The sequence below is a fragment of the Schistocerca serialis genome, chromosome 3 (genome assembly GCF_023864345.2).
Source record: "Schistocerca serialis cubense isolate TAMUIC-IGC-003099 chromosome 3, iqSchSeri2.2, whole genome shotgun sequence".
Classification (NCBI taxonomy): Eukaryota; Metazoa; Arthropoda; class Insecta; order Orthoptera; family Acrididae; genus Schistocerca; species Schistocerca serialis.
In genome coordinates this window covers 216,444,144-216,467,828 of record NC_064640.1, presented here as the reverse complement: position 1 = coordinate 216,467,828, position 23,685 = coordinate 216,444,144, and the positions used below count along the sequence as shown (strand labels likewise).

General features: G+C 41.5%; 1 protein-coding gene across 4 annotated transcripts in view; it reads right to left on the bottom strand.

Annotated features, from left to right (window-relative positions):
* Positions 1 to 23,685, bottom strand: part of LOC126469944 (inner nuclear membrane protein Man1) — a 341,802-nt gene that overhangs the window by 257,089 nt on the left and 61,028 nt on the right. For all 4 annotated transcript variants that reach the window (XR_007586098.1, XR_007586097.1, XM_050097349.1 and 1 more), the window contains exon 2: positions 9,489 to 9,570. Coding sequence is in view for 2 of the 4 variants with exons in the window: in XM_050097349.1 (XP_049953306.1) it covers positions 9,489 to 9,570 (82 nt within the window). In the remaining 2 variants the exon portion in view is untranslated. The remainder of the gene's footprint in view (positions 1 to 9,488; positions 9,571 to 23,685) is intronic.

The window sequence follows — 23,685 nt, the reverse complement described above, 5'->3', positions numbered from 1 at the left end:
CGGCGCCCAACAAAGAAGTTAGGCAACGTGCCCTTCAGTTGGCAAATCCAACTCTAGATGAAGTCCTATCCATCGCTCAGTCTTTTGAAATTTCTCGTGCCGCTGGAGTGCAAATAGAGACATGGGGTGATGTCAGGGACGTACAACCTCTGTGCGCTGTTCACGAAGCGTGCGTCGTGTCCCCGCTGGCCGACGTGGCCGCAGTACGCTCCCAAGCGCAGCCTCGGCTTAACCATAAACAAACCTCTAAGAAACAGCAGCAAAACCCACGGCAACTTCCTTCATGTCCGCGGTGTTTTACGAAACATTCATGGGAGGATTGTCCCCAACATTGGGCCGTGTGTTACAAATGCAAAAAGAAGGGTCATGTGTCATCCGTTTGCAAATCCGACAGCATACATGATGTTCATGAACGTGACGCTGATTCTGCTTCTGTGTTGTCTGTCAATGGTGCTTCTTCCCTTTCAGGGAAGTTATTCCTCACTGTCCAAATCCTTGGTCGGGATGTTCGCATGCAGGTGGATACTGGTTCTGCTGTCACTATCATCAATTCTCAGACGTATCTTCAGTTGGGTTCTCCAATCCTATCACCTGTCACTAGGCAATTACGGATGTACAGTAAACAAAAGATTTCTCTCTTGGGACAATTTAATGCTGAGGTATCTTACAAATCCGTTGTTCGCACTGTTCCCATATTTGTGGTTGACCATAGTAACACGGAGAATCTTTTTGGTTTCGATGCCTTTCACATTTTTGGGTTCTCCATAGACGACTCTGTCACTATTGTCTCTGATGCTATTCCTTATGCTCAATTGGATTCCTTGTCGACGACATTTTCGTCCCTTTTTTCTCTTGGGTTAGGCCGTGCAAATGACTTTGAAGCTCATATCACGCTCAAACCCACTGCTCAGCCTAAGTTTTTCCGGGCCCGGCCCATTCCTGTGGCCCATCATGATCGGGTAAAACGGGAGCTGGATCGTCTCACTGCTTCGGGGGCCTTGCTTCCTGTCACTTCCAGTGAGTGGTCCTCTCCTGTTGTTGTCGTTGCTAAGCCCAACGGTGATATTCGTCTCTGTGGCGATTTCAAAGTCACTGTAAAAGCTCAATGCCTCATAGACACTTACCCTATGCCCCGACCTGAAGAATTGTTCACTAAACTTGCTGGAGGCCAGTATTTTTCTAAACTTGACCTGTCAGAAGCTTATCATCAATTTCCTCTCGACGCTGCTTCCCAGCAGTTCCTGGTCCTTAACACGCCTTTCGGCCTCTGTCAATACCAACAATTGCCTTTCGGGGTTGTCAGCGCCCCTGCTCTCTTTCAGCGATTCTTGGAACAATTATTGCTCCCTGTCCCTGGGCCTATAAATTACATGGACGACATTGTTGTCACTGGTTCCACCACTGAAGAACATCTTCAGAATCTCCGCACACTTTTTCATGTCTTACAGACTGCCGGTCTTAAGCGTAATCTTCAGAAATCAAATTTTTTTCAGGCATCTATCATGTACTTGGGGTTACAACTCTCTCGGGATGGTATTCGTCCGCTTCAGCAAACTGTCGCTGCGATCGATGCCCTTCCTCGCCTACATCTGTTAAGGAACTGCAGGCCTTCTTGGGGAAAATAGCATACTATCACAGGTTTTTACCGCCTGTGGCTTCTGTGGCTCAGCCGTTGCATCGCCTGTTGCATAAAAACGTGCCCTTTCACTGGTCCGCGTCATGCGATGCGGCTTTCCAGAAATTGAAGACTATGCTGAAACAGGCCCCGTGCCTGGCTACTTATCCACCTGGCCAACATCTTGTTCTTGCCACGGATGCCTCTCAATACGGGGTTGGTGCAGTCCTTGCGCACCATTTTTCTGACGGTTCTGAACAACCCATTGCTTATGCCTCCAAAACGCTCACAGATGCCCGGTGAAAATATTCTCAAATTGAAAAAGAAGCTTTGGCCATTATTTATGCTCTTCATAAGTTTGGTGTTTTTCTCTATGGATCCAAATTTCATCTTGTTATGGACCACAAACCACTTGTTTCCTTGTTTCATCCATCAATGTTGCTTCCCGACAAAGCTGCACACTGCCTCCAGCGTTGGGCTCTTTACTTGTCTCATTTCAACTATGAGATTCAGTTCCGGCCGACGGCTCAACATGCGAATGCTGATGCACTGTCTCGCCTTCCCATGGGTCCTGATCCGGCATTCGATAGGGATGAACTTTTGTGTTTCCACCTGGATGTTGCCGAGCAGCGGGTTGTGGACGGGTTCCTCATCACTGGGGACTGGCTGGCGGCTGCTGCGGGTTCTGATCCTACCCTCTCCCGGGTTTTACACTGTATTCAGAAGGGTTGTCCAGATCGTACGTCCGCCAAGACTTCTGATCCGTTGCGGAACTACTATGCTTTGCGTTACCGCCTCAAGGCTAGGGATGGTGTTATCCTCCTTTCCACCAAAAACGCTTCGCCGCGTGTTGTGGCACCCGCGTCTTTGCGTGCTTCGGTCTTGCGCCTCCTTCACCAAGGGCACTAGGGTGTCTCTCGCACAAAATTTCTGGCATGCCGTCATGTGTACTGACCCGGCATCAAATCTGAAATCGCACACATGGTCGCTGCCTGCGGCCCTTGTGCGTCACAGGCCGCTGCCCCGATGTCATCTTTGTCACCGTGGCCTTCGTCTGAGAAGCCCTGGGAGCGTATTCATGCTGACTTCACGGGACCTTTTTTTGCTACTTATTGGCTTCTCGTTTTTGACGCCTACTCTAACTTTCCTTTCATTGTGCGTTGCACGTCGCCTACCACCGCGGCAACCACCAATGCTCTAGCTCGCATTTTCTCTTTGGAAGGCCTTCCCTCTACTCTTGTTACTGATAATGGTCCACAATTTGCCTCTTCCGATTTTGTGGATTTTTGTGCCCATCACGGTGTCATGCATGTCACGGTCCCTCCGTTCCATCCACAGTCAAATGGTGAGGCTGAACGACTGGTCTGCACATTTAAGGCTCAGATGAGGAAACTCCTGATTTCTTCTGCTGATGATGCGCTTCTCCAATTTCTGGCTTCTTACCGTTTCACCCCCACGGGCAACCACAGCCCGGCTGAGCTCTTACATGGCCGACAGCCCCACACGCTACTTCATCTTCTGCGGCCTTCCACCTCACAGCCGTGGGTGCCTTCGCTTGGCTGGTTCACCGCCGGCGACCTTGTATGGGTACGGGGATATGGCAGGCAGTCAAAATGGAGTCCTGTCCGCATCTTACGACACCATGGCCGACGCCTGTATGAAATCCAGATGGACACGAGTGTTGCAGTGCATCATTCGGACCAGCTTCGGCCTCGTGTGCCAGTAACGCCTGTTCAGAATGCTGCTACACCACCTTCGGCTCTACCTGACGCTCAGGATCTTGGAATCTCTCATTACTCACAACGCAGTCCTCTCACCATCATCTCGGTGCCAGCACAAGAACTGACACCACCAGGAGACGTGCCCATGCAGGAACCAGATGACCATCATCTGTCGGAGCAACTCTACTCGCCTCCTCCTCCTACGGACGGCGACATATCGCCCATGTCTCCTATTATAACAACCGGACTTGCCGCAACGGGCAGATTGGTCCACGGAGCCCCAGCAGATTCGACCCCCACGTCTCCTGTCAACTCGACCCGTTATCATCTGGGACACTTCCGTCCGTACGGGAAGCCTCCTCCTCGAGACTTTACGGCCAGTCAAACAACACCTATGGACGTTAGCAACCTACAGGTCACCTCCATCAAGACCAGTTCAAAAAATTCAAAGGGGGCAAAAGTGCTGTGACTTGCCAATCTTTCAAAGTGCTGCCGCGCAGTTACACGCGTCCTCCACATGTGGCACTGTCTGCCAGCCATGCAGCAGCCGCGCCACCTAAGCGGCCAGCCAGTCAGCGGCCGCTAGACTTGGACTCAGGCTGATTTAACTGTTACAGTGTACACACGTCTTACTTTGTTTACTTGATCTGTGACTTACATGTATTGTGTCATCCTTGAAATATATTTGTTAAACTTGACATTATAACACGTTCCCTTGTAGAAACTAAATTTTTATTTCATTCATCAGCAATCCTCAGAAAATGATTGTTAAATACTGTACATATATCTTATTTATCAGTAACAGAAATATTGTTACTACAAACTGACTTTATATCGTCAACCATGTGCTGCTGACCAGACACTTCCTTATTTACATATTTTATATCTTGCATGCTGTTATAATTTACATGATATTGATACCTGCTGTATGTTTAGTAACTGTAGCAGCCAACATTCCACATGAAATCCATGTACTTTTTATTTATTGTTAGTCTTTGCAGCACACTTTTTTTTTAATGCTATGCCCACATGGTTCCTCCATGGTTTTCAAATTGTATAGTAGATAATCTATGTTCAGTATATGATCTGTTTGTTTGTTACTTTTTTCAACAGTCATTTATGCACTGTATTGGTTGCCTATGCCATCTGGTGATGGCAGCTGTTTTCCTCACCACTACTGGTTTGTATGTACAGTTTGGCACTAGACTTCTGTTGCAAGCTCTTTGCTTTCCATATTTTGGCAGTAGATAATGAGCACCAAAACAAGAAAAAAATGTCCATTTTGCTACTAGTAAACAGGTGCTCTTATATCTTAAGATACACATTTTAGACCCAATGTTTATTGGACTTTTTTCCAATCCTTACTACCTCTTCCCAAAATTTGGAGATCTTTGCAGTAGAAGCAGCCCACTGCCAGAGGTATCAGAATCATTTTCGCTTATAACTTTCAACTCTGTCATTTTCAGATCGGGGTCCCTCATCTCACATTGATACAGTTATCCTTTCCCACTGTCCTTGAATTTGTAGCATCATTACAGAATCACCCTGTATCGTCCAAAAGAACATTTTACCACCATTCTTGGCCAAGATCATAAGTCACTGTCTTTAGCGTCACCTATAGTCATTGTCCTTTCTGGAAAAGGCCTCATTAAATTCATTAAGTATTACTTTAGAGGAAATGCTGTATCCCCTATAAAACATATGAAGATCTGGGCAAAAATTCTTCTTTGGGTACTTTTAGTCACCCTACTTCTACTGTATGTCAGATGGGGCAGCCATCAGAAATACCTGTGTCTATCTTTACTGTCAGAGCCTACATTCACCATAACAAACCTATAATTTTCATCAGTGACAGCTACTAATCCAATCGAAAAGAAGGATTTGTAGTACGTGGAACCAGAATTTCTCTCTCTCTCTCTCTCTCTCTCTCTCTCTCTCTCTCTCTCTCTCTCTCTCTCTCTCTCTCTTTTTTAATACAACTGTGTTTCCCATCAATACTCCAAATACAGTGAAAATGTGAGTTGGTGGAACTGTATTGACTGCATTCAATTGCAGAACAGGTTTTATAGCATCCATGATGCAATCAGATGTTGTAGGTAACGTTTGAGTGTACTTCAATAGCAAAGGCTGATATTTCAATTCTTCATATAAATAATTAATTAAGTTCTCCATGAATATGCTTTTCAAAATATGAACTATTAGTTTCATTCCTTTATCAATGACAATGTTTCTTCAGTATTCCATCTGTAAGATACAAGTTTTCCATTAAAAATGTCCATAATGAATGTACTGTGCTACCTGTGTGGGGGTGCTGACAGTGGAATAACATGCCTACTTCCACAAACTGCTCATGACTGAGCTGCTAAGGCAGTATGCCTGGTACCAACAAACTGAAGTAAAATACTTCAACTTCTACATCTACATCTACATCTACATCCACATCCATACCCCGCAAGCCACCTGACGGTGTGTGGCGGAGGGTACCTCTATCGGTTCTCCCTTCTATTCCAGTCTCGTATTGTTCGTGGAAAGAAGGATTGTCGGTATGCCTCTGTGTGGGCTCTAATCTCTCTGATTTTATTCTCATGGTCTCTTCGCGAGATATACGTAGGAGGGAGCAATATACTGCTTGACTCTTCGGTGAAGGTATGTTCTCGAAACTTTGACAAAAGCCCGTACCGAGCTACTGAGCGTCTCTCCTGCAGAGTCTTCCACTGGAGTTTATCTATCATCTCCGTAACGCTTTCACGATTACTAAATGATCCTGTAACGAAGCGTGCTGCTCTCCGTTGGATCTTCTCTATCTCTTCTATCAACCCTATCTGGTACGGATCCCACACCGCTGAGCAGTATTCAAGCAGTGGGCGAACAAGCGTACTGTAACCTACTTCCCTTGTTTTCAGATTGCATTTCCTTAGGATTCTTCCAATGAATCTCAGTCTGGCATCTGCTTTACCGACGATCAACATTATATGATCATTCCATTTTAAATCACTCGTAATGCGTACTCCCAGATAATTTATGGTATTAACTGCTTCCAGTTGCTGACCTGCTATTTTGTAGCTAAATGATAAAGGATCTATCTTTCTGTGTATTCGCAGCACGTTACACTTGTCTACATTGAGATCCAATTGCCATTCCCTGCACCATGCGTCAATTCGCTGCAGATCCTCCTGCATTTCAGTACAATCTTCCACTGTTACAACCTCTCGATACACCACAGCATCATCTGCAAAAAGCCTCAGTGAACTTCCAATGTCATCCACAAGGTCATTTATGTATATTGTGAATAGCAACGGTCCTATGACACTCCCCTGCGGCACACCTGAAATCACTCTTACTTCGGAAGACTTCTCTCCATTGAGAATGACATGCTGCGTCCTGTTATCTAGGAACTCCTCAATCCAATCACACAATTGGTCTGATAGTCCATTTGCTCTTACTTTGTTCATTAAACGACTGTGGGGAACTGTATCGAACGCCTTGTGGAAGTCAAGAAACACGGCATCTACCTGTGAACCCGTGTCTATGGCCCTCTGAGTCTCGTGGACGAATAGCGCGAGCTGGGTTTCACATGACCGTCTTTTTCGAAACCCATGCTGATTCCTACAGAGTAGATTTCTAGTCTCTAGAAAAGTCATTATACTCGAACATAATACGTGTTCCAAAATTCTACAACTGATCGACGTTAGAGATATAGGTCTATAGTTCTGCACATCTGCTCGGCGTCCCTTCTTGAAAACGGGGATGACCTGTGCCCTTTTCCAATCCTTTGGAACGCTACGCTCTTCTAGAGACCTACGGTACACCGCTGCAAGAAGGGGGGGCAAGTTCCTTCGCGTACTCTGTGTAAAATTGAACTGGTATCCCATCAGGTCCAGAGGCCTTTCCTCTTTTGAGTGATTTTAATTGTTTCTCTATCCCTCTGTCGTCTATTTCGATATCCACCATTTTGTCATCTGTGCGACAATCTAGAGAAGGAACTACAGTGCAATCTTCCTCTGTGAAACAACTTTGGAAAAAGACATTTAGTATTTCGGCCTTTAGTCTGTCATCCTCTGTTTCAGTACCATTTTGGTCACAGAGTGTCTGGACATTTTGTTTTAATCCACCTACCGCTTTGACATAAGACCAAAAGTTCTTAGGATTTTCTGCCAAGTCAGTACATAGAACTTTACTTTCGAATTCATTGAACGCCTCTCGCATAGCCCTCCTCACACTACATTTCGCTTTGCGTAATTTTTGTTTGTCTGCAAGGCTTTGGCTATGTTTATGTTTGCTGTGAAGTTCCCTTTGCTTCCACAGCAGTTTTCTAACTCGGTTGTTGTACCACGGTGGCTCTTTTCCATCTCTTACGATCTTGCTTGGCACATACTCATCTAACGCATTATGTACGACGGTTTTGAACTTTGTCCACTGATCCTCAACACTATCTGTACTTGAGACAAAACTTTTGTGTTGAGCCAACAGGTACTCTGAAATCTGCTTTTTGTCACTTTTTCTAAACAGAAAAATCTTCCTACCCTTTTTAATATTCCTATTTACGGCTGAAATCATCGATGCCATAACCGCTTTATGATCGCTGATTCCCTGTTCTGCATTAACTTTTTCAAATAGTTCGGGTCTGTTTGTCACCAGAAGGTCTAATATGTTATCGCTCCGAGTTGGTTCTCTGTTTAACTGCTCAAGGTAGTTTTCAGATAAAGCACTTTAAAAAAAATTTCACTGGATTCTTTGTCCCTGCCATCCGTTATGAACGTCTGAGTCTCCCAGTCTATATCCGGCAAATTAAAATCTCCACCCAGAACTATAACATGGTGGGGAAATCTACTCGAAATATTTTCCAAATTATCCTTCCATTTTCTCCATAATATAGCGAGAGATGGCTTTGGTCCCAGCTTTAAAAACAACTTTGATATGTTAGCTGCATTTAATATGCACTGTAAACCCTTGAAATTTTATCCAATAGCCTACTTGGAAATTAAGTATCACAATAACTATGACCAAAATTGAAAAAAAAAAAAAATACACACTTCATCATCTGACTGTGATTTCAAACTATATGATATGAAGAAAATCAATTTTGTGTGCTAATTAGTTTCCTCAGAATCAAATAAGAAGTATAAAATGGCGAAGAAAACACAAAAAGCAAAAATTTATGGTTTTTAATTTTTTAAAGGAACAGATTCTAATTTTTTAAAGGAACAGAAGAATCTCTACCGATAAACTAACTTCAGGAGTTGATGTGGCTTTATTTTATTAACATGAAGTATTTTTTGAAGCAGGAAAATCAGAAAACTCATTTTTCTTGTGTATTGGAATCTGTCACCACATGGCTGGGCTGTGCACATAGGACTGTGCAATCGCTTCGCACTAAATCGGTCGCCTACTTGGATTGTCCCACACTGCACCACATTCGCATCAGACCACTCACGTAGGGCGAGGTGTTAGTTTCTGCAGCAGCATACTGGCAGCCATGTTTTATCTAAGACTGTACATGACATTACGTTAATCTGAAGTATGAGGAGGATTGTTTGCTACGTGTACATCTCACTTCAGGTTAATGTGTATACATCTAACTGCAATGCACCTGATGACAAAGGCAGCATACTGCTGAAACGTTTCACCCTAATAAACATTGGTAAAAAGTGATTGAAGCAGTCAAAATTATTTTAAAAATATACAACACAGTTGCAGACCTCAAAGAGTTCCACATAAAATAGATAAATTTAAGTATAAGTTACTTATTGAATATTACTTAGACACAGCTGCTATGTGAAATAATTGCAACCAGATTAAAACATGTAAAATCAGCAGCAGGCTAAAACAGTTTGAATTTCTCAGCATTCGTTATTACAACCATTACACCCATGCCTGTCCAAATCTGACACACAATATTTTCACAATGATCTGTCAAACTCAACATAGTGATCTTCGATAACTAGCAGGTTAAGTATACATCACGGTTATAAGGCACAAACACTAAAACTGCTTGTGCCTGATGCTGACCTTAGGTGGTCGAAACTGGTTGTGAACATAGTATCTAACACTGCAGCTTTGGCTGTCAATTAAGATTCTATAAATATGTAAAAGCTAACGAGTTGCTAATTGCAGTATTAAATACTATGAAAGAGAAATAAATTCCATGCTACCTGGGTTGTGGAATATACCCATTGTTTTCTATACGGCTGTCTGACACACGAGAACGCCTTGAAAAGCCTGACATCAGAGAACCTAGAAACAAAAAACACTTTTCTTGAAGCAATGAAAATAGACTTATTCTATATACATTTCTATAATATAAAAGTAGACATGCATTTACATTTTTGTTCTGCACATTTCATTTTAAAATAACAGTTTTCATTGACTGTAATCATTAAAGCGATGATTTTTTTTTTTTTTTTTTTTGTTTCTTGTGTATGATGAAGGGTTACAACTGGAGAAAAATATCTAAAAATTTTACATATTTAGAACAGCTGCCTGGGTCAGGGGATACTTACCATTTCATCCCATTTAGTGAGTCTCCCCTGACCCGGGGTTCTGGGTGACTTTTCCAAACTGTACCCCTTTCCCTAAACCTCTTCAGTCATTTTCCTTCACCCCTCTTCCCTCCCCTCCAATTCTCCTGTCAGAAGAAGGAGCCACTGGCTCCGAAAGCTTGCATAAATTAAACTTTTTTGCCGCCACTTATGAGTAGATTTTTTTTATCAATCCAGTTACCTTATATTGTCAAAAATTGGTTATTTTGATTGTTATATTAGCCCATGTGGCCACCATTCCTTCTTACCTAACCCTCGTGTCAGTCTTTGTTGTCATCTGTATTCTACCTTATGTGCTAGTAGTCCAATCATTTATTAATCTGTACCACCCAGATTAATCAACACTTTGCCCCTCCATCTTTTCTAGTAGTGATTTCCATGCACATAGATGGGCCCATTGTTATTTGTAAATTTGCAGAAAACAATTTGTTTACAGTTCACTATACTGCAGGGCCTTCTCTCGATCATCTTTCGCCAATATATTTTCAAATTTGACAGCTACTTTCTTTCCCAACCTCCACTTACCTTGTTTATACGCCAATTCTTTCACGTTTTTGAGCGTTTGTTTTTCATCAAACTGCTCTGGTCGACTTTTACTGCTATCTCGTATGTTATTTTATCTGCCAAGCAAAGTATTTTACATTTTCTCTTATGACTTTCTCTTTCTATTTGCCCAGTTTTGAAATTTTTGTTTCCTTTCATGACGTTCCCTACAGATTTCTTTCTTTTCCATGTGTCATATAGAACACTCTTCTCACCCACTCACTGTCTCTTGTTAGCCATTATCTTTTCTCACAACTTTCATAAAAATCCTCCTGATTTTTCCAAATTTTTTCCCCATCTTTTCTTCCATTTTTCTATCTATTTTCATCCTCTGCCTCTCATTTTTGCCACTCCCACCATTTCTAACACTCCAAACTTTCCTCTCTTGCCGTGATGAATCCCATCACATAATACATCTGTTCTTTTTCAAAACATGCTTCTGCACTATCAAAAATAAGGTCCCACATTCTGTTTCTTGAGACTTGCTTGTCCCTTGGAGTTACTCCCAAAGGCCCAACACAAAGTCCATGTCTCTGGATGAAATCCTACTCTACACCAGGCTCTTTTAGAGTTTCAAATACAGCAATCTCTTGCACTAACCCGACTCATCTGTGACCTATAGCCCTCGCCTGCCAATTTCCACTCCACCGGATCTCTCTCTTTCCACAAAATTCTGCAGTTATCTGCCTCTCTTGCTTCCTTGGATAGTATCATCCACCAAGCCACCTTCAGACCGCAACAACATGCCAGACTTCAGCCCAAAAACTATCCCAGCTTCTCCTAAACTAGCTCAACAGTGGTGTTTTCCTTCCTGCCCCTCTGCAGCTCTCCAAACAGCCACACCATCAACCACCACTCCTCTCCCACAAACCAAGCTTGGCCAACCTCCTTAACATCCCACAACCTTCACCATTGCCTCCCAGACCAGTAACAACTCATAATCACAAGAACCAGTCACAACAGTACAGTGTTTTCAACCTCTTGTCTAAAGCACTTTCCCCTCCTGCTTTCTCATCCCGTCTGGTAAGTCTCCCCTGACCCGGAGTTCTGTGTGACTTTTCTGAACTGTACCCCTTTTTCCTAAACCTCTCCAGTCATTTCCCTTCATCCCAATTTCTTTCCCTTCAACTCTTCTGCCAGAAGAAGGAGCCACTGGCTCTGAAAAATTACATTATGCTTTCCTCTCTATATACGAATATATGAGGTGGATATTGACTCATCGGCAGCCCCAACGAGTGGAGTGGGGGGCAGGGGATGGCAAAGTCCTTCGGCCCAGGCCGAAGGATTTCAAACCCTATGGTGCTCAGTTGGCAAATATCAGATTGCTTTTGTAAAATAAATTTTGAATCATAATAAATAAAATAACACTACTCCAGTATCAGCATACCTTATCTAGTCCTTGCTTTCCACTTTAGTTCTTCACTTTTACAATTCTTACATGCCACCTGCTTACTATTCTATTTCATGTTTAATTTTGAATGCACAATATTCTGATTCCATTACAAGATGATTTTACACAAAATATAAGAAAATATTTTGCATTCAAGATTACATGCAAAATAAAGATATCTATTTCTATATAGTTGTCCTGGAAGAATCATAAAAGTGAAGAAATGAAATGGCAGAAAGGAGGTACACTGGCCATGCTGATGCTCGGAAGCAAAGGGGTATTACTGTTCTTTTGTTCATCTGTAAAAGAGCCAACTTACATAGGAACTCTTGTGTAACTTGATCTGACATTAATTACTAGCATGCAGAGTTTCATCTCAGAAATTTTTGGTAGCCAAATAATGGAAATTGCCTCAGAATGCAAGAGCTTTTGAGACACTGTGGTTCAGTTCTTGCAAAACACATTACCAAGGTCAGAGAGGGACAAGAAACTGGAAAGCATTTACAAGTGCAATATTTGCCACAAATGATACTCAGATTGAATTCATTTCTAGTTACCCTCGTCACAGCAGGAGTGCCATCTTGGAACAAAGAGAAAATGAGAAGCATTATTCAATTACTGTTGATGCAACTCCTGAGTCAAATCATGCCGAACAGATGACATTCATCCTGCCTTATATCTACTTCAATAAGGAAATTGATAAATATGAAATAAATAGAATTTGTAGATTGTAATCAGAGACCAGGAGTTGCTATTGCACATTTTATTTGATCAATATTTGTGAAATACTTAATTCCCACCAGTGAACGACACAAACAAGATTATAACAACAGATGTAGCATGACAGGGTCTCAAAGAAGGTCAGACCCATTTCCTTCAGTGGAATCCTATTGCAAAATTTTCTCTGAGTGCTTGGCATAGCCTCATGTGGACTACATTCTGTGAGTTGTCACAAAGCAGATACTGTTTTTGGAGTGATTCAGTTCCTTCTAAAACAGTGTGTTAGATGTTCTTCATATACCACGTCTGATATCCAGTGGCGTGTTCGGGTTGACACTGTAAACCAATTGCAGTTCACTTTGATAAGATTGCTATTGCTGTTGGAACTCTCAGTAGGTCAGCTCTGTCAGCCGAAGCACATTCTGTGGTACAGGGTGTTTTGGATTATGTGAGATGTTTCAAGTGTTTAATCATGGCATCAATTTGTCTGCAGTTGTTGACACCAAATGACTACAGAAGCAAATAATTAAAAGATCGAAATAATATCACTGATGTTGAAGTAAGACACTTTGAGAGCTTATCAAATGACTTAAAATATTTGTGCGAAATTTGAGACACCATTCTCTCTGAATCTAATGTAGTTGCCAGTGCAATTAATATCAATCCTCAATTTTTGGATGTGCGCTCCAAGTAGAGGAAACCATTTCATGATGGAACCAGGAATGAAGTGACAAATATGAATTCACAGAAGATTATTCAAGATAAACTTTTTTTTTTTTTATTATTAACAGCCTAGTGTCTACCTTGAAAACCCAATTAAGAAACAGAAGAATTTAGATGAAACTTCTGGGTTTTTATGGAAATAAACAGATATGACTGAATCAGGTTACTGAGGCATGCAAGTTACTTATCAATGAATACCATAATGATGTCACAACAGATTTAGAAGAATGTATCACAGAAAAATTACTCTGAGCAGACAGTTAGAGAACCAACTCGTGAAGGTAATGTCTTAGACCACCTAGCAACAAACAGACCTGAACTTATTGAATCAATTAATGTAGAGAAAGATATCAGTGATGATAGGACTGTGTCAGCAACTATGATTACAGGTTTTACAAGGAATATTAAGAAGGGTATTAAGATTTTTTGCTCAGCAAGAATGACAGGATATAAGTTGCACAGTATATGTGTGACTACACATACATTCATACATTCAGTGATGAGGACGAAGATGTGCAGCGCAAATGAAAAAAATTCAAAAGCACTGTTCCATATGCCTTAGACAGGTATGTTCCTAGCAAAGTCTTAAGGGATGTGAAACACCCACCGAGGTTTAACAGCAATGTTAGAAAACTGCTCCGTAAACAAAGAGAGCTTCATCTCATACTCACAAGTAGTCAAAATCTAGCTGACAAACAAAAGGTGAATGAAGCGAAAATAAGTGTAAGGAGCGCAATGAAGGAAGCGTTCTATGACTCTGAAAGTAAAATTTTGTCACTTCCTCTGAGTAAAAATCTTAAGCGGTATTGGTCTTACACAAAATCAGTAAGTGGTTCGAAATCATCTATTCATCCACTCAGAGACCATATTGCCACCAAAACAGAAATAACAAAGAGAAGGCCAAAATACTGAATTCGGCCTTCCAAAATTCTTTCACCATGAAATATCGTAACACAGTCCTTCCCTTCAATCATCGTAAAATGTCAAAATGGCAGATACTCAGGCATCCAATCACAGAACAGAAAAGCAACTACAATTTCTTAGTAGTGGAAAGGACCAGATGAGATAGGAATCTACAGAGAGATAAGAATCTACAAAAAATGAGATAAGAATCAACGAAGATAATGCGAAGACCTTGCTCCCCTTTTACCAGTAGTTTGTTTTGGATTGCTAGAGCAATGAAGGGTACCTAGCAACTGTAAAAAGTGCAGACCATTCCCATTCTCAAGAATGGCCACAGGTCAGATGCCCACAATTATGGATCTATATTGTTGACTTTAATCTGTTCTAGAATTATGGAACATGTTTTATGCTCAAGAATTATGATATGATGTTTCTGGAGAATGAAAATCTCCTGTATATAAAAATTAACATGGATTGCTGCAAATAAAGATCCAGCGAAACTCAGCTCACTGTTTCTACATAAGATCCATAGGTCTGTAGACAATGGTACTCTACGCTGATGTCAAGTTCCTTGACTTCAGGTAGGCATTTGACACACTCCCACACTGCCGTTTCATAAAAAAAAAAAAAAAAAGGTTTATCAAGCATCAAACCAGATTTGTGACTAGACTCAAAGACTTCCTTGGGGATAAAACTCAACATGTCACTTTTAATGGAACAAAATCGACAGATGTAAAGGTAATTCCCAGAGTACCCCAAAGAAGTGTGATAGAACTGTTACTGTTTACAACGTACACAAAAGATCTAGTAGAAAGCGTCAGTTGCTCTTCAAGACTGTTTGCAGCTGATACAATTGTCTATTTAAAGTAGCAATGCCAGAAGACAGTATCGATTTGCAGAATGGCCTGCAGAGGATTGATGAATGGTGCATGGTTTGGCAGTTGACCCTGAACATAAAGAATGTAACATACTGTGTATACATAGGAAAAGAAAGCCACTACTGTACAATTACACTAGTTATGAGAAACTGCTGGAAATAGTATCTAACATCAAATATCTAGGAGTAACTATTCAAAGCAACCTCAAGTGGAATGACCACATAAGACAAATAGTGGGAAAAGGAAATGCCAGATAGATTCATAGGAAGAATCTTAAGGATATGTAACTCATCCATGAAAGAATTGGCTTGCAAGACACTTTTTTAACTGGTTCTTGAGTTAGGACTGATAGAAGAGGGGGAGAAGTTCCAACAGAGCAGCAAGTTTCATGACAGGTTTGTTTAGTTGGTGCAAGAGCATTAGACAGATGCTCAACAAACTCCAGTGCCAATCGTTACAAGAGCGGCATTGTGCATCACTGCGAGAGAGCACTTTCCAGGAAAATTCTGACAACATATTACTTCCTCCCACATACATCCCACACGATGACCACGAAGAGAAAATTTGAAAAATAAAAAGGCTTGCCGACAATCATTCTTCTCATGCACCATTCACAAATGGAACAGGGTACGTGGGATTAGTTAGTGGTACCAGAAGTACCCTCCGTCACACACCATTACGTGCCTTGTGAAGTATGATGTAGATATAGAAGAAGAAATTAAATCTTTGAAAATGATTCATACTTCAAACTCTGAATACATTACTTTGGAACCATTAGACCTTCTAAATGAGATTCACAAGCTTAATTTCCAGCTTATTTCCAAATGCAGATGTAGCTATGCACATCTTTTACACTGTCCTAGTCATTGTAGCAGAAGCGGAAAGGTCATTTGCCCCTCTGGCTTCAGTTAAAAATTGTCTCAGATCAACTATGCACCAACAATGTCACACAGATTTGGGACCTTGGCAACTGAATACAATTTGGCAAGGCAACTAAATTTTGATGCTGCAATTCAAACATCTGCTGAACGAAAGTTCCACAAAGTGCTATTGACAGGTTATAACATGATGCCCACTGCACGACTCATTGCAGTTTAAATGCGAGCACAATGATGTCTGTTCACTGAAATGTGCCAGAGAACAAGCAGGAACAGAACACTCCATATCACAGTGTTACTGACACTAGACATTCATCAATGAACAAATCAGTTTAATATTTAGCCTTCTGCTTTAAAGTGAAATGAAAGTAAATTAAATCAATACAAAAAATAAAAGTTAACAGCACACATTTAACAATAATTCATTGTCAAGAGAGTTATCAGTTCTCTCTCTTGCCATGTAGGTCTTGGCTGAGCTTTAATCCAGTTCCCTATCTGTGATGGTCTTGGAGATCCTGATATCTGTCTTCATCACTATTTTTCAAATCAATATTTATTACTGTTCTTTCAACCTCCAATACATGGAAGTGCAATTGTGTCTTTTTTTGTTTCACTACATTCCAAATGATTTTGACTGTAACGGAACATAATAAGAGGTGTATATTAACAACTATTTCTTCTTTTCCGAAGTAACAAAAGGCATGAAATAAAACATTTTTCATAATAAAGCAATGTCCAGTAGTGCATAGTTTTGACCTCATACTGGGATGAAGGAAACTGCATACTGTAATAAGTGTTGGAACAACTTCATTACAAAACATGTGAAACTTATAACACAATTCTAGCAATGGCACATCACACAAGTATGCTACATACTGTTTTCTTTCTACAAAATTATTACAAGTAAATATTTTTATAAATGTTATTTAAATTTTTAGTTACACAATCTTTCCAATTATGACTAAAAATGAGCATGGAAATCAGAAATCTGAATGCAGAAAATGTACGCTGAAAAAAATTAGATACTAGGGGCAGGAAGTTTAACTTTCAGTGTCAATTCCGTAATTACAAAGCCAGTATTTCCACACTTTCAAAGGAAACTGTGTTACCTATTTTAGTACCCAAAAGTAAGTAAACAAATTTCACATAAGATATTCTCTGACTTATAACAACAAACTAACCCCAGTTGTTCATTGTTTCTGTGGTAAGAATAACAGCTGAAACAAAAGCATCTAAAATCTGAGTGATGAACACTGGCTTTAATAATAAAAACATTTGCAGACACACTGTTATTAATTATAATGTTTATGTTTATATCCTCTATGACATCAGAAAATTAGGTATAATTACTTTGATACACATATATACAGGGTGATTCTTACGAACATTTAAAAATCCCTGAAGCAACGTAGATGACTATGAGACAAGTAATTTATATAAGACACACAGGGTCACAAATGTTGGGAAATACCCCAGAATTGGATGACGGATGCTGAAAATGCGACGTCCCCAGATGACATACCTCATCGCATGTGCAGCGGTTAAGCCTATCAGTGTCACACCCGTTCATCCCAATCCAAGTCAAGTATTCACATCGGTGTGGCTCCAGGCCTACGTGTGCGACTTTGGCACATGGGGCTCACAGTTTGAGTCTCATGTCTGGCAGGAGGTTTTTTTTTTCGCATAGCAATAAGACAATTGTGTATTTCAATTGAGGTAATATTCATTATTTAATTTACCTGTCTCGCAGTCTCTGCTGGTTACCTGCAAAGTATAGTAAGACAAAAACCTACCATATTGTGTCATAAGTAAATAAGTATAAGCTTTCGAACTGCATTGCTACCAGTAAATGACGTTTGTGTTCAAATGGTTCAAATGGCTCTGAGCACTATGGGACTTAACAGCTGTGGTCATCAGTCCCCTAGAACTTAGAACTACTTAAACCTAACTAACCTAAGGACATCACACACGTCCATGCCCGAGGCAGGATTCGAACCTGTGACCGTAGCAGTTGCGCGGTTCCGGACTGAGCGCCTTAACCGCGAGACCACCGCGGCTGACGACGTTTGTGTTCTTTACTAAATAAAGCTTGGAAAAAAAGAAGTAGAAGACAGGACAAAAGGAAAGAAACAAAATAAGAACAGCTTTTGTTTGGTTACAGCAAGGAAAAAAAATATAACTTCATATGTTTACAACAGATCACATTTACAAAAGGTGTTTGAAAACGGAGTAGCCTAGTGGAGCGACCTGTAGCGCTGCCCCTGCCAGCAAGTGTAGGATTGACAAGCCCAATCACTGCATATGCAGCAAGGTACATAATCTGATGACGTCACATATTCAACGATTGCCATCCACTTTTGGGGTATTTCCCAACATTTGCAGGCCTATGTGTCTTATATTATATTATTTGTCACAGCATCATCTTCGTCACTTTGGGGGTTTTTAAACATTAATAAGAATCACTGTGTAAAAACTGTCTGCTCTGAGTAAGAACAGTTCAGATGATTTCTTCAGGTGCATCTTATTTCTAAACACAATGGAATGATATCTCGCAGTCTGCATAATTTCCTTGAATGCTTACGGGCTCCATAATACATGATAACACTGCACCCAACATGCAACTGGACTTACGTTAGTGCTATTGATAGTGGACTGATGATACACATTTGTTTATTAGCGCATGCTGTGATTCAACCTAGTGTGCTGTGAACAACTGTTACCTAACTAGATTGCTAACGGCAATGTATAGTACCACAGTATACATTGCTCTTGTGAACGTATGTTTAGTGTCTAATAAGGAATTATATTTATTCGATATTTCATTTCAATGAGAATTTTGTGTGTATCTCCAATAATCTCCAAATTATTCAAATTTGAATAACAAGCACCCTGTTTCTGTTCTACTGTGTACTTGTTATTCAACTGTAAATATGGAACTGTTCTACCAAGAAGTAATGGAAGAATCCATAAATTCCCTAAATGATGTAATATTTAAATCATGTCAAACCTTCTTCAAAATAACAATTAAACTAGATTGCTATATTTGGAGTTAGGGTCCAATCACACATCCTGCATTGGTCTCACCCCTGGCCCTCAGCTACCCTGCTCATCAGTGGTCAGAAATGCTAACCACTAGGTCATGGAGGTGGTCACCAATTGCACTGAAGTAGATGTACATATGACGTTTCAGTTATCAGTCACCTTCGAGTCTGAGAACGCCTTCAAACTGTATTACTGTGCAAATCAAAATGACACTCAGTGCATTCACTTCCAGAAAAGAATTTAAGTGTTATAACAGATTTTATATTTAACATTTTTTTAATCAGTGATTCACAAACTGTGTGCCACGATGCCCTGGATGGACATTTAATGTGGCAGTGGTCTTGTGATGTGAAAATGACGACGACATCAACAACTCTGTCAAGCATAAAAAGTTCTCGGTTTACTTGCCGCGTCAAATTTGGATAAAATCCCAATCTTTCGATGCCTACCTCCGTCATCTTCGTCAGGGGTAAAACTGACTGTCGTGGACCAGTGAGGCTTCCGCTTTTATAAGCAGTGGACGGCTTCTCATTGGCTGGATGACGTCACAGTGAAACCGATGTGTACTGAGGTGGTGGCCTCTATATCCATAGATTTTGTTTGCGCGCTTTATCCAGCGTTGCTTGCAGCGCCATCCATCGCAACAGGCGGAGAACTGCGAGGAATGTAAGAAGTCTCCCTCTGCGCTCTTTCTATATCAATGGCGCGCTTCCATGCATTGCTGAGTGCATAACCGGAATCTCTGTTGAAATTATTTTTACAGAGTCTAATTTCAACTGCTCCCCTGATGTGGCTGAGCACAGTTTGTTAAATAAACATAAGATTTTATTCGATGAAACAAGACTACTTGCTCACGCTTCAAACTATTGGGACTCTGTCATCAGGGAAGCAGTTGAAATTAGACTCTGTGAAAATAATTTCAACAGAGATTCCGGTTATGCACTCAGCAATGCATGGAAGTGCGCCATTGATATAGAAACAGCGCAGAGGGAGACTTCTTACATTCCTCGTAGTTCTCCGCCTGTTGCGATGGATGGCGCTGCAAGCAACGCTGGATAAAGCGCACAAACAAAATCTATGGATATAGAGGCCGCCACCTCAGTACACATCGGTTTCACCGTGACGCCATCCAGCCAATGTGTAGCCGTCCACTGCTTATAAAAGTGGAAGCCTCACCGGTCCACGACAGTCAGTTTTACCCCTGACGAAGATGATGGAGGTAGTCATCAAAAGCTTGGGATTTTATCCAAATTTGACGCGGCAAGTAAACCGAGAACTTTTTATGCAAGGACTCCGTCGCAAAAGACTTCGTAGTCAACTCTGTCAAGTATTGCATAGTTTCTTGTTTTATTTTTCTGAGGTAAGAGAGTCAAGCCACCTATCAAATTTTAAGAGAATATATCAAACTCTAGACTCTGTTGGTGATTTCATCATAGTAAGGAACATTTTTGAAGTTCACTTAATCAACAAGTATAATTGGAAGTTAAAGTATCAACAACAAGAGGCAACTCGGACGACATTCAGATTTTGTAAATTGGAGTTCAAAAGTTAACAGTAATCACATTTATTGTTGAAAGCCAACCACTACGACTGATTCAAGCTATCAGGCCACAGGAACCAATTTGGTAATTGACACAGAATTCATCATTGAAGAGTACACAATTGGTGATGTTAAAATCTCTCTCACTCACTCACACACACACACACACACACACACACACACACACACAGTTTGTCACGACGACTAGGGTTGGGTGAGTTGAGGAGGTCAAGGTGAAGCGAATGGGAGAGTGTTGAGGTTGTGAAGGAATGACGATATTGTGTGTTGGGCCTGAGTCCAGAGCATGATGATGATGATATTGACGAGATGGTAGCTCATTGCCCATACACCTTACCAACTATATCCTGACACTTAACTACCACTTTGAGGAGAAGATATATAAACAAATCTGTGGCAAAAACCTGGGCACCTGCATGGTACCCTACATTGCTAACTTTTGTATGGACCATGCAAAGTAAAGCTTCCCGTCCTCCCAAAATCACAAACATTTTGTATGGTTCAGGTTCATTGATAATATCTTCAAGATCTGGACAGGACACACTATCCTCATTCCTTCATAACCTTAACACCTCTCTCCTATCTGCTTCACCTAGTCCTCCTCAACTCAAAGCACCACCTTTCTGGATGGAGATCTCTGCCTCTCTCATGGCAGCATCCACATCTTTGTCCATATAAAGCTGATTAACCACCAACATTACCAGGATTTGACAGCTCTCATCCCTTACGCAACAAAAAATTCCTCCTACATAGTTCACTCGCCAGTAGACAGAGTATCTGGACCTTCACATGCAGTTGCGACCCCCCTCCCCCCTCCCCTCCCCACCCCACCCCACCCTTGTGCCCCTCAAACCTAGTCCACAAACAGATTTCCCATGCCATACCCTCACATACACTGCACTGCACTAAAACAACTAGCCCTTATCCTTTGCCAGGACTTCATATATCACCATGCCCTGCAATGAGGGACATTCTACACAAGATCCTGCCCACCCCTCCTAAAGTTGTATTCCATCACCCACTCTAGATATACAACATCCTAGTCCATCCCTATGCCATTCCCACTCCCAATCCCTTACCACAGAGATCAAATCCCTGAAAAAGACCCAGATGCAAAACCTGCCCAATCTACCCACCCAGCACTTCCTATTCCAGACCAGTGACAAGCTTATCCTAGCCCATCAGAGGCTAGGCAACCTGTGAAAGCAGTCATGTCATACAGCAAATATACTGCAACCACTGCACAGCTTTCTGTCAGTATGACAACCTACCATCTGTCCATCAGAATGAACGGCCATCACAAAAGTGTGGCCAAGAACAAAATAGACCACCCAATAGAACACAATGCAGACAGGCATTACATTCTCAATTTCAATGGCTGCTTCACGACACAGGCCATCTGGATCCTTAGTTTCACAACCAGCTTTTTCTTAACCATGCAGATGGGAGTTATCACTGCAACACTCCTTTGCTCCTGGATCCATCCTATCATCAATCTCTGTTAATCCACTGTTCCCACACTCTCTACCCAATGTTTTCCCCTTCCTCTATCCCATCACCCCTCTCAATTCACCTCTCTCTGTCAATTTCATCGTGCACTGCTTGCCCCTGGCTCTGAAACCCATACATCACATGCCTAGCCCACGTATCTGCCAACCCTCCCTCCCGCATTTCTGGCCAGAACACCAGCTGCTTCCCTCCAAGAGACTAGCTACCCACCCCATCCAACACTACCCTCACACCACCCAAGTCTACCTGTTGAACTGCACTCCTGGCATGGCATTGTGCACGCAGACGACAGTTTGTAGGTGTACAGGCGTGTGTGGGTGTGGGGGTGTGTGTGTGTGTGTGTGTGTGTGTGTGTGTGTGTGTGTGTGTGTGGGGCGGGGGGGTTGCTCTCGCTCGAGAAAAGATTACTCCAAAACCTAGAAAGTTTTCTGCCTATTTTGTGTGTACCTGTCAACAATTCAATGCTTGTGCTTGCTGCTTGTTGGCTGTGAATGGTTTCCTTTACTCTTAAAGTACTTTCGGTTTGTGTTATTTAATATGACAATCTTACTTCTCTAGTGTGTAATATGCAGACATTCTGATGTGACATGTCAGACAACTAGATATTAACTAGTTATGACAGAAATGGCTGGAATCAGCTAGACAAGTGCAATGAATGAGGAGTATCAAGAGCTGCTGGGATTATGTAAATACTCCGTCATTTCCAAGCAGTATCACCTATTAATTTCTTTATCCAAAACCACTCCCATTCCTCATTCTTCCAGTGAACATGGGGGACGAGATTGTGGTTTCTGAGCAACAAACTATATGAAAAGGAGGAAATGTGATATCTCTGATCTTCCATGTAGTCGATACTGCTTATCTACTACCATGATCCCATCTCATCTCAGGATCGAAATAGACTTTAAAAAATTTATAAAAATCAAACCACTTGCTTACTTCGAAGGGTCTCCTTTAGATATCTCTACTTTGTCAATGGACAACCCTCAATGGAATGCAAATAATGAGAGGAGTACAGATAACAATTCACCACAAAGTTGAGGCATCGATTTGTCAATAGGTATGTGAAAAATTCTGAAAAGCTTTCAATGTTCACATTTCAAGCTAGCTGCGCAATACATATATACCGGCACAGCTACTTTTCTTGGCCGACTACATGGTACCAGCACTGCAGCTTGACCTGTATGAAGGGTTATATTGTATGAAGGGGTAAGAGGAGAAACAAAGTCAGCAGGAGGAGGAAGGATTGGAGGGAAGTGTGTCTGGTTGCTGAGAAGGAGAGACAGCAAGCACATGGGACAGGAATATGGGCTCTGTGAGCTCACTCTGGTGAAGGCAGCAGGATTTACATCAGATGCACAATGACAGACTCTGGAAGAATGAGACAGATCCTTCAATTCTGTAATCCTTCTGGCACTTATCTTTGCTAGCCCCACACTGTATCCTCCACAGTCACTCTCTTCCTCTGTTCTGTATCACATCCTCCTTTCAGTTCACTCCTCTTCATTTTGCACCACATCCATCTCCTCTGATTTGCACCAGAATAAGCTCACTGGTGCCATGTTCCTGTCTAGGGTGCTTGCAGTGTCTCTTTCCCAGATGTAAGCCAGCCTTCCCTCCAATTCAGCTTCCCCCCCTCACTGCTACCCCTCACTGCAACTGAGCT